This window comes from Macaca nemestrina, chromosome 7 (genome assembly GCF_043159975.1).
Source record: "Macaca nemestrina isolate mMacNem1 chromosome 7, mMacNem.hap1, whole genome shotgun sequence".
In the NCBI taxonomy this organism is placed as follows: Eukaryota; Metazoa; Chordata; class Mammalia; order Primates; family Cercopithecidae; genus Macaca; species Macaca nemestrina.
The window spans coordinates 156,597,819-156,610,100 of NC_092131.1; the positions used below are offsets into that span (position 1 = coordinate 156,597,819).

Below are 12,282 nucleotides of genomic sequence, written 5' to 3' on the forward strand. Positions count from 1 at the left end.
TTATCTCAGTGGCTTTCAAGCATTTTTTGACCTCACTATAGTAAGAAATACACTTCATATTGTGACTCATTTAGGCATGCATGCTTTCATATGTATGAGAATACACACAGGTCACATGTGTATAATATACTTATAACTGAAACAAAAGTTTTCCTTCGTGTGATGTATACAAATAGTTTTTCAATTGTGGTCCCAGCTCACTAAATGGATTTCATGTGTCCACTGCAGTAGGTCAGGGCCTTAGTTTGAAAAACACTGCTTTACATAGACTGCCTTTCCCAAATCTTTTCTTGGCCAGTTTCTTCTCATTCTTGTCCTATTTAAAAAGACACCCCAGCTGAATGCGGTGGCTCACGCCTTTAATCCCAGCACTTTGGGAGGCCGAGGTAGGTGGATCACCTGAGGTCAGGAGTTTGAGACCACCCTGGCCAACATGGTAAAACTTTGTCTCTACTAAAAAAAAAAAATACAAAAATTAGCTGGACGTGGTGGCGGGCACCGGTAATCCCAGCTACTGGGGAGGCTAAAGCAGGAGAATCGCTTGAACCTGGGAGGCGGAAGTTGTGGTGAGTCGAGCATGGGCAACAGAATAAGACTCTGTCTCAAAAAAAAAAAAAAACCAAAAATGAAAAACAAACAAACAAACACCTTTGAGAGACCTTTTCTGACTGACTAAAGTAAATCCCTTTTGTCCCCTGTTCCCTCTTCAACTTTCAAAGTCCTCAGCATCTGAGATATCTTATTTATTTACTCATTTAATGTTACCTGTCTGTTTCCACTGAAATATAGGCTGAATTCCTAGCACCTAGAACAGTGACTGGCACAAAGTAGATACTCAATAAGCTTGTTGAATTAGTTAATTTTTATTCTGTTAGATAATTATAAATGCTTAAGCTGTAAATAAATTAAAAGACGAGTGAAACTGTGCCCCAGATGAAACACCATGGTCTCAGCAGACTAAGATTCGGTGACTTGCCCAAACTAACACAACTAGAATATCAAGTCATTCAGGTTTAATGATTTTTGAAGTTAACATTGAATATTTGAAGTTAAAATAACATTAATCACAGCATCCCTCCTTAAAGTGATTAATAATTCAGAGTTTATTTCACCTAAGTAAAAATCATTAAGATATAATTGTCTTGACTTCTCAATTCTGAAATCTGTTATTTGGTAAATGTTGTTTTATGAAAGCCATAATAAGTATTTCCTTTCAAATACTGACTTTATTCTCAAATGTGGAAATATTTTGTTAAACAATACAGAGATGATAGTAGTACTTAGGGTAAGCATTAACAATATTATTCAGAATGTTATATGGAATTCAGTTGTATACAATACAGCATTTATTAAAGTGTGTCCGAAGCGCTTATAAATAAAGCATCTTCGAGGCAGGCAGATCACTTGAGGTTAGGAGGAAAGCATCCTGGCCAACATGGTGAAACCCCATCTCTACTAAAAACACAAAAAAATTAGCCAGGCATCACAGCGTGCCCGTAGTACCAGCTACTGGGGAGGCTGAGACACAAGAATTGCTTGAACCTGGGAGGTGGAGGTTGCAGTGAGCCAAGATTGCACCACTGCACTCCAGCCTGGGCGACAGAATGGGACTCTGTCTCAAAAAAAGAAAGAAAAAGAAATAAAGCATCTTATGTAGGAAGTATGGAGAAATAAAAAATGAAGCAATTTGGTCAGGCACGGTGGCTCACACCTGAAATCCTAACACTTTTGGGAGGCTGAGGCGGGCAGATCACTTGAGGTCAGGAGTTCGAGAGCAGCCTGGCCAACATGGTGAAACCCCGTCTGTACTAAAAATACAAAAATTAGCTAGAAATCGCTTTGACCCGGGAGGCAGAGGTTACATTGCGCTGAGATCATGCCACTGCACTCCAGCCTGGGCAACAGAGTGAGACTACATTAAATGAAATAATTTTAAAAAATGAAGCAGTTTGGCCAGGTATAGGAAGTGTCTCATATAGGAAATATGGAGTAATAAAAAAAGAGGCAATTTGGCTGGGTGCGGTGGCTCATGCCTGTAATCCCAGCACTTTGGGAGGCCGAGGATCCCTTGAGCTCAGGAGTTCAAGACCGCCTGGGCAACATGATGAAACCCCCTCTCTACCAAAAAATACAAAAACTTAGCCTGACCTGGTGGTGTGTGTCTGTGTCCTAGCTCCTCCGGGGCTGAGGTGGCAGGATCGGTTGAGCCCAGGGGGCGGAGGCTGCAGTGAACTGAGATCTGGCTACTGTACTCCACCCCAGGTGACAGAGTGAGACTCTGTCTCAAAAAGAAGGGAAAAAAAAGAAATAATTTAATGATCTGAGATAGACTTGGTTGGCTTTACCACTTAACTTGCTTTGAGACCTTGGTCAAGGTCCATTCTTTTCGTCTCTTTGGAAGTATATTTTGAGTACTTACACTATGTGCCAGGCACTGTGCTACATGTTCTGAATATACAATGAAGAACAAAACTATTACGATCCCTACTATCTGGAGAATCTAATGGAAGAGACAAACATTAAACACTTAAGTAAATTTAAAATTTAGATGGTCCTAAGTGCTAGGAAGAAAAAGAACAAGGTACAATAAGATGTAGTAACCAGTAGGACATAGTTTGTGCATGGACCAGGTACATTTAAGCCAAAAAAACGAATAGTAGGAGTTACCCAAACAGAGTGAAGGAGTTTTCCAGGAGAAGAGAACGGCATGTACCAAGGTCCTAAAGCCTTCAATTCTTCAAAAGGAATTAGAAAGAAGGCCAGTTTGGTTTCAGTGTGTAACCATGAGGGAAAGAGGCAGGAGGAAGAGATCAGGCAGGTCCTGGTAGGCCATGTTAAATGAGTGTAGTTTTTATTTTAAGTGCAGTGGAAAACCAGATAAGGTTTTAAGCAGGAGAGTAACAAGATGAGATTTACCTTTTTTGAAAGATTACTCTGGCTGTTACGTGAAGAATGGATCAGGAGTTCGAGACCAGCCTGACCAACATGGTGAAACCCCATCTCTACTAAAAATACAAAATTAGCCAGGCACAGTGGCACATGCCTTTAATCCCAGCTACTCGGGAGGCTGAGGCAGGAGAATCACTTGAACCCGGGAGGTGGAGGTTGCAGGGAGCCGAGATCATGTCATTGCACTCCAGCCTGGGCAACAAGAGCAAAACTCCATCTCAAAAAAAAAAAAAAAAAGAATGGACTGGAGTGTATATTCTTGGAAGCAAGAGCATGAGTCTGTGGTTAGAAGAGAGGTCAAGGTAGAGAGAGATACGTATATAATGCCGTAGGAATAGGTAAAATTACCTGGAGAGCTCAAGTCTCTAGGAACTCCCAACTTTAGAAGTCAGGCAGAGGGAAAAAGGTGTTCCAAAATTTTTTTTTTTTTTTAAAAGAGAGTATTGGCCAGGCACGGTGGCTCAAGCCTGTAATCCCAGCTCTTTAGGAGGCCGAGGTCAGGAGATCACAAGATCAGGAGATCGAGACCATCCTGGCTAACACCGTGAAACCCCGTCTCTACTAAAAAATACAAAAAACTAGCCGGGCGAGGTGGTGGGCGCCTGTAGTCCCAGCTACTCAGGAAGCTGAGGCAGGAGAATGGCGTAAACCAGGGAGGTGGAGCTTGCAGTGAGCTGAGATCCCGCCACTGCACTCCAGCCTGGGCCACAAAGCGAGACTCCGTCTCAAAAAAAAAAAAAAAAAAAAGTATTTCAAAGTGGAAATAAATAGGTTGAAACTGTTGAGAGGCCTAATTAGATGAGAACTAAAATATCATTTGGATTTGGTAACAGAGTTACAATTGCACTTTTATTGAAAATGAAAATGCTTAATTGAGAGTGAATATAACCTTCCAGGTAAAGATGGCAAATTGAACTCATGCATCTAATTTTGCTTGTTCCTGATGCCTCTCTTATACAATCAGGGGATTTTTTTTTTAATGGAGTCTCGCTCTGTCACTCAGGCTGGAGTGTAGTGGCACCATCTCAGCTCACTGCAGCCTCCGCCTCCTGGGTTCAAGTGATTCTCCTGCCTCAGCCTCCTGAGTAGCTGGGACTACAGGTGCACACCACCACACCCAGCTAATTTTTAGTATTTTTAGTAGAGACAGGGTTTCACCATGTTGGCCAGGCTGGTCTTAAACTCCTGACCTCAAGTGATCCGCCCACCTTGGCCTCCCAAAGTGCTGGGATTACAAGCATGAGCCACCATACCTGGCCTCTTATACAATAAAGATTTTTTTTTTAAGATATAAATCCATGCATATGAGGAAAACTGGAGAGGAAAAGATAGCTACAAAAATTTTGGAAACTGGAAAGGAAACAGATAAAGAGGTAACTGACTTAGTAGACTCAAGAAAGCATACACCTAAGCCAGCAGTGGGGAAGGCTGAGAACCAACCCAGTTTATACTATAGCAGTGATTCTGAAGTTTTAGTGTGCATCAGAATCACGTAGAGAACTTGTTAAAACACAAGATGCCAGGAGATGCTAACACTGCTGATTCAGGGACCATATCTGAGAACTACTGCACTAGAAAATCCTAAGTAGGCTCCAGATTGGTTGTACCAGGTACCTCTGGAAGTGTGGGTGAAGAAGGCGGCTAAAATAAGGAAAGCTAGTTAAACCTATTTAAGAGCCAGTCAGATATAATAGTAAAATTATATAATTAGTATACTCAGAGATAAAAGAAGATCATGTATCCATGAAGCAAGAACAGACTGCTTTAAAATAGAAATTCAGGGTGGCCACAGTAGCTCATGCCTATAATACTAGCACTTTGGGAGGCTGAGGCAGGAGGAACACTTTAGCCCAGAAGTTCAAGACCAACCTGGGCAACATGGCAAGGCCCTGTCTCTACAAAAACAAGAAACAAAGAAAGAAAAATAGTAGGTCATGGTGGTGCCTACCTGTGGTCCCAGCTACTTAGGAGGCTAAGGTGGGAGGATCACTTGATGCCAAGAAGTTGAGACTGTGGCAAGCCCAGTGTTTGTGCAATTGCACTCCAGAATGGGTGACAGTGAGATCCTGTCTCAAAAAAATTAAACAAAGAAATTCAGGATAAAGAAAAGAGCTTTTGCACAGTAAAAACATATAGTTGAAATTTCTTTTAAACTCCACAGAAAAGTTAGAAGATAAATTAAGGGCTGGGTGCAGTGGCTCATGCCTGAAATCACAGCACTGTGGGAGGCTGAGGTGGGAAGATCACATGAGTCCAGGAATTCGAGATCAGCCTGGGCAGTATAGTGAGACTTCATCTTTACTAAAAATTGGGAAAAAAAAAAAAAAAAAGCCAAGCATGGTGTCATGCTCCTGTAGTCCCAGCAACTTAGGAGGCTAAGGCAGGAGGATTGCTTAAGCTCAAGAATTCAAGACCAGCCTGGGCAACATAGTGACACCTTGTCTCTAATAAAAATAAAAAATTAGTGAGGTGTGGTGGCACATGCCTGTAGTCCCAGCTACAAAGGAGGCTGAGGTGGGAGGATCACTTAAGCCCAGGAGGTCCAGGCCACAGTGAGCCATGATTGTGCCACTGAACTGCAGCCTGGACAACAGAGCAAGACCCTGTCTCAAAAAAAGATGAATTAAGGTACTATCTCATAGAATTGAGCAAAAAGTTGTATAATTGGAGAGAAAGGGCAAAAACAATTTAGAGGCCAGGTGTGGTGGCTCATGCCTGTAATCCTAGCACTTTGGGAGGCCAAGGCGGGCAATCACCTGAGGTTAGGGGTTCAAGACCAGCCTGGCCAACATGATGAAACACCATCTCTACTAAAAATACAAAAATTAGCCGGGCGTGGTGGCACATGCTTGCAATCCCAGCTACTCAGGAGGCTGAGGCAGGAGAATTGCTTGAACCCAGAAGGCGGAAGTTGCAGTGAGCTGAGATTGCACCACTGTACTCCAACCTGGGTGATAGAGTGAGACTCTGTCTCAAAAAAAAAAAAAAAAAAAAAAAATTAGAATATCAGTCTAAACTCCAAATAACAGGAAGGAGTTTGAGAAAGAGAGAAAGCAAAGTTGATGAAATCTTCAACACTATAGTTTATAGTTTAGGAAGTTTTCCCATAACTGGAGGATACCCATTTCTATAATTTTTTTTTTTTTTTTTTTTTTTTTTTTTTTTTTTTTTTGAGACAGAGTTTCACTCTTGTTGCCCAGGCTGGAGTACAATAGCACAATCTCAGCTCACCACAACCTCCACGCCCCCCACAACTTCCGCCTCCTAGGTTCAAGCAATTCTCCTGTCTCAGCCTCCCAAGTAGCTGGGATTACAGGCATGTGCCACCACACCTGACTAATTTTGTATTTTTAGTGGAGACAGGGTTTTTCCATATTGGTCAGGCTGGTCTCGAACTCCCGACCTCAGGTGATCCACCTGCCTCAGCCTCCCAAAATGCTGGGATTATAGGTGTGCGCCACTGTGCCTGGCCACAAATTTCTAGATTGAAAGAGCAAATTGGGGGAAAAAAGATCCATGCCAGGGTAGACATTGTGAAATTTCTGAACACAGGGAACCATCATTACCTACCTCAGGAAGCTGCAGTGTTAGTTGCCTCTGATTTTTGACAAGCATGGGAAGATGGGGGCTGTTCATACAAGGCCAGCTTCAAGTGTCCAGTCAAATAAAAGCATCCTTGCACGTCCTTTAGGGAACGACTAGGCAGGTCAAATAATGACAGTTCTCTGGGAATGGGGCATTGAAGGAGCTCCAAACTCATTTTGTATCCTCCAGTGGCTGCCAACATGAGGTTTTCACAGTGATTGTGGCCTGTTGGTTTTCAAGGCTACCATAGAGCTGGAGGACAACAAACGGGTACACCGCAAATTAAAACACCACAAAGGTAACTGTTCTTGTTGAGATTCAGCTATTTTTCTTAAGTGCTATGTGTATAAGCTTTTGGCTAACTTCCGAAGTTCTGAAAAAGCTCATTTTGACTATTTTTGTCAATGTTTTCATTCTTTTTGTGAAGATGATTTTCAGAGGTCCTTACCGTGTTTTTTTTTTTTTTTTTTTTTTGGCTGATGTCACCAACATGTAGCTTTTTAAGTTTAGGTTAATTAAATAATTAAGCCTAGGCAACATAGCAAGACCTCATCTCCTGAAAAAAAAAAAAAAAGATAAAAAGATTAGCTGAGCATGGTGGTGCATGCCTGTAGTCCCAGCTACTGAGGAGGCTGAGGTGGGAAGATTACATGAACACAGGAGGTTGAGGCTACAGTGAGCTATGATCACATCACTACATTCCTGCCTGGGTGGCAGAGCGAGACCCTGACTCTAGGTTCACTAACCATTTTTCTTTTTCTTTCTTACTTATTCTTTTGGTAGAGATGGGGTTTCACCATGTTGCCCAGGCTGGTCTCGAACTCGTGAGCTCAGGTGATCCGCCTGCCTTAACCTCCCAAAGTGTTGGGATTACAGGCGTGAACCACTGCACCTGGCCCCATTTTTCTTTCTTTTTTTAGTCAGTGTCTCACTCTTCTCACCCAAACTGTAGTAAACTGTTGCCATTATAGCTTACTGCAGCCTCAGACTCCTGGGCTCATGTAGTCCTCTCACCTCGGCCTCCCAAACAGGGGGGATTACAGGCATAAGCCACTGTGCCCCACCCTTACTAGCCATTTTTCAAACGCTGAAAAGCCACATGTGACTAGTGACTACACCATTGGACAACTCAGATACAGAACATTTCTATCATCTTGAAGTTCTGTTAGACAGAGTTGCTTTAAGGAATTATCCTCATTATAAAATGATAAGTATACTGAGGCTCAAAAAGATTAACTCATTCAGACTTTCTGAGACTCCAAAGCTTCATGTTGTTTACCTCCAACCTTCTCTTGGTGCTGTCCAGCTTTTTCATGTTGGGGAATACATAAAAATGCTATTTGTATAGAGCACACTGGGGTAAATGGATGTGACTAAAAGATCATCAGCCCCTAGTCTCCTGCTGCTCTTGTCTCTACACACCCAGCCCAGGAATGAGGAGGATCCACAGCTCAGCACACTTAACCTGATCATGCAGTTCTGCTGTACATTATAACAGTGATTCTCAAAGTGTGGTTCCAAGACTTGAAGCATCAGCGTTACCTGGGAGCATGTTAGCAATATGCATTCTCAGGTGCCATCCCCATCCCCATCCCAGACCTACTGAATCAGAAATTCTGGGAGTGGGGTTAAGCAGTTTGTAGTTTAACAAGCCCTCCAGGTGATTTTGATACACATAAAAGCTTATTCAATGAGTAGTGCTGGGAAAATTGGTTGTCCATTATGGGACAATACAGACACACAGTGAAACAATGTATAATATATATATTAAATGCCTGGAAAATCAATAACAAAAATTGTATCCTCAATACCACCTTTTGTACCCCTCTTCAGAGATACTGCTAAGTCGATCAGGTAATTTTTACATATTTTATATCAAACTAACATACATTTTGTAGGTTTCCTCACTTTAATTTTATGTTCAAATGCCCCTCAACAAGTGAACGTCCTTTTCTTCAGCTTTGTTGTAATATTTAGATATTATGGTTATTAATTCACTGTCTAATAGAATTAGTAAATTGAACAAAAGCTTCAGTACCAAGACACAAAATCTCTATATATATATTTGCTTTGTGGTTCTTAACTTTCTAAAGGTCATTGACTCCTTGCAGAATGTGTTACTAGAAATGGATATTCTGACTGAACACATTGGCTCATGCCTGTAATCCCAGCACTTGGGAGGCCAAGGCGAGCGGATCACTTGAGGTCAGGAGTTTGAGACCAGCCTGACCAACATGGTGAAACCCTGTCAAATACAAGAATTAGCTTGGCATGGTGGTGCATGCCTATAGTCCCAGCTACTCAGGAGGCTGAGGCACAAGAATCACTTGAACCCAGAAGGCAGAGGTTGCAGTGAGCAGAGATTGCACCACTGCACTCCAGCCTGGGCAACAGAGTGAGACTCCCTCTCAAAAAAAAAAAAAAAGAAAAAAAAAAAGAAGTTGATATTTCACCAGAAAAATGTACCTATATCTAATATTTTGAATACAATTTCAGAATACCTTGATTTAATTGTAATGGGACAAAGATTTAGTTAGAAGTTCATGTTTTGTAGGATATTGCATATTTCTAGTTTGATTGCTTGCTTTTTAAAAAAATTAACTTGTTCCTTTTTTCCTCCTACTTGTAACTCTAAGGTGGATACATTGCAAATAGCCTAGCAATCATGACAGATGCACTTCATATGTTAACTGACCTAAGCGCCATCATACTCACCCTGCTTGCTTTGTGGCTATCATCAAAATCACCAACCAAAAGATTCACCTTTGGATTTCATCGCTTAGGTAGGTAGTTGGCGTTTCTTTTGTTTTATAATGTTTTATAGTAAAACCACAATGAACTATAACCCTGATTAACTGAACTCGTTCCAGTGATATATTGTTTGAACAAAGCAAATGAAAATAGATAAACAAGATTTATTCAAAAACATCTTTTCCAGGGTACATTCAGCCCAGTCAGCTAAACAGTTTACACATATAAAATTATATGATAATCATTAATCTTCAAACGTTGTTCCCTGTGTCCTGAAGATATCATCAGAATAAAGTTTACTTTCAGTTAATTGAACAAAGCAAAACCACATGGGTTTAACCCATTAGTGAGCATTAGCTTCTCCCTTTTACTTCAGATATTTCAGCCAAAGCTACCATGGCTTAGATTTTAAGCAGAGCTATCACATGCTGTGTGGCTGAGCTTGACTGCAGCCATTGTATCAATATAAGTGTGCAAATGTACACATATTTTTATTTGCCTGTTTTGAACAATATTAAAGTTTAATTATAGAGTTAAAATCATACATTGTGATCTACACAGCTCTGCTGCTTACTATATTACTGTTTTTAAATTTTTTGCTTATTTTGAAAATATATATAAAATAATTACCTGAACTATTATATGAAGTAACATTTATCAGGAGTCAGAATGCAAAAGTTGACATTTAAGTAGCTTCAGCAAAACTTGCCTCAAAGAACTAGAGTTAATATCTGATAATTTCATTTTGTAGGAATACTGATGCTCCTGGCTAATATATCAATCAATTCCTCATCTTCTTTGTTATTTTTTAGCCTAAAAAAATCTTAGACTGTAGATTTTTTGTTTGTTTCTTTGCCTATGTTTTCTTTGTATTTGTTGTTTGATTTTGCTTTTAAGACAGAGTCTTGCTCTGTTGCCCAGGCTGGAGTGCAGTAAACTTTTTGTTTCTTTACCTGTGTTTTCTTTGTATTTGTTTTTTGTTTTTGCTTTTAAGACAGAGTCTTATTCTGTTGCCCAGGCTGGAGTGCATTGGTGTGATCTTCTTGCTCTGTTGCCTAGGCTGGAGTGCAGTGGTGTGATCTCAGCTCACTACAACCTCCACCTTCCAGGCTCAAGTGATCCTTCCACCTCAGCCTCCCGAGTAGCTGGGACTATCAGTGTGCACCAGCATGCCCGGCTAATTTTTGTGTTTTTTGTAGAGACAGGGTCTCCCTACAAGGGAGTCATCCCTTGCCCAGGCTGATGTCAAACTCCTGTGCTCAAGCCATCCTCCTACCTTGGCCTTCCAAAGTGCTGGGATTACAGGTGTGAGCCACCATGACCGGCCCACAGCATCTAGGACTTCTTACTTAGTGACTAGGTCTTCTGGTGCAAAATTTGACACTGTACCTAAATGGTGATATTCCAAGTAGCTATCCAGGTCATTGGGTTGAAAAATTATTTAGCATCCCCAGCCCTCAGTACTCTCAGCTACTGTACAAAAGAGCTAAAGCCCCAAGTGAAGTTTTTCTTTTGTTAAGCTACTGCATAATGCATGTGAATGTGTTCGTGGCGGGTGTGATGGCTCACGTCTGTAATCCCAGCACTTTGGGAGGCCGAGGCAGGTGGATCACCTGAGATCAGGAGTTCAAGACCAGCCTGGCCAACATGGTGAAACCCCGTATCTACTAAAAATACAAAAATTAGCTGGGCATGGTGGTGCACGCCTGTAATCCCAGCTACTCAGGAAGCTGAGGCAGGAGAACCGCTTGATCCTGGGAGGCAGAGGTTGCAATGAGCCTAGATCATGCCAGTCCACTCCATTCTGGGCAGCAGAGTAAGACTCTGTCTCAAAAAAAAAAAAAAGAATGTGTTCCTAAAAGAAACCCCACTACTTCTCAACATATTATATAGTCGTTTGTTTACTGGTTGCCTTGGGATTTTTAAACAGCTTCAAAATTATTTTTAAACATTAATTTTTTTGTGATTTAAACACCTGCAGTTAAGATCTAAAATGTAAACATATCATCATGGAATGGGAATCTTTTAACACTATTTGAGAGAGTACATTTATATAGTCCTGTGGTTCTTAAACTCTTTTAGGTTATAAACCCCTTGGAATTCTGATGAAAGCAGTGAAACACTCCCTCAGAAACATGCAATAACAGAATATAGAAGATGCTACACATATAAGAACCCATAATGATGAAAATTCTGTTAAATATTAAAGAAGTACTTAGTGTTTGTTCTACATAGTCACTTTGCTTCTTCATAAATAAGTACTGTGTAAAAATAAGAGACAATAGAACTGACTGGTCCTATTGTGTCTCTGGAATTTTCTATAGAAAGTCAAATCTTTCTCTTTCCTTAAAAGTACTAAGTTCCAAGAAGGTAGACCAGACAGCACCATTTGATTTCTGTCTCTCTGAGCGTCCATTAAAATAAAAACATAGAGGTACCAAAACACCAAAGAGAATTACATGATTGGGTTACCAATAAACAAATTTCCAGAAATTTTTGGAAGTTGTAAAGTAGATAGGAGTGGGTTGAAGGAGAAAACAAGCCAAGAAGCAATGTGTAGAACATACTCTGAACTAGGAACTGGACCAGCCCAACAGATCTTAAGGCTTAGGGACAGAGATGAGCAGAAATGAGAATTGGGGCTGAAAACAGGGAAGATTAATTGAATAAATGGGAAGCCATTCCCAGTGGTCACTATGCCCCTACCTCCCTTCCTACTCCTACTTCTACTCGGGCAGCTTACACTTTCCCCCAGGTAAAACACCAGATATTTCTTCTAGAAAAAAAACTAAACAAAATGTTTGGGGAAAACTGAGAATTAGTGTGGATGTTGATGTTCCAAAATAAGTCTTATTTTTACTAGAATTCAGAGTTCTGCCACCTCATATCCTGGTTCTCCATCTACTCACCCTAAAGGAATATAGTTCTCTGCCCTGCCCTACACCCCATATTAATAACCATTTTAGGCTGGACATGGTGGCTTATGCCTGCAATCCC

General features: G+C 40.9%; 1 protein-coding gene across 7 annotated transcripts in view; it reads left to right on the plus strand.

The window, feature by feature from the left end:
- LOC105490959 (solute carrier family 30 member 4) overlaps positions 1 to 12,282 on the plus strand; it is a 52,694-nt gene that overhangs the window by 9,603 nt on the left and 30,809 nt on the right. For all 7 annotated transcript variants that reach the window (XR_011606081.1, XR_011606080.1, XM_011756987.3 and 4 more), the window contains exon 3: positions 9,171 to 9,317. Coding sequence is in view for 5 of the 7 variants with exons in the window: in XM_011756987.3 (XP_011755289.1) it covers positions 9,171 to 9,317 (147 nt within the window). In the remaining 2 variants the exon portion in view is untranslated. The remainder of the gene's footprint in view (positions 1 to 9,170; positions 9,318 to 12,282) is intronic.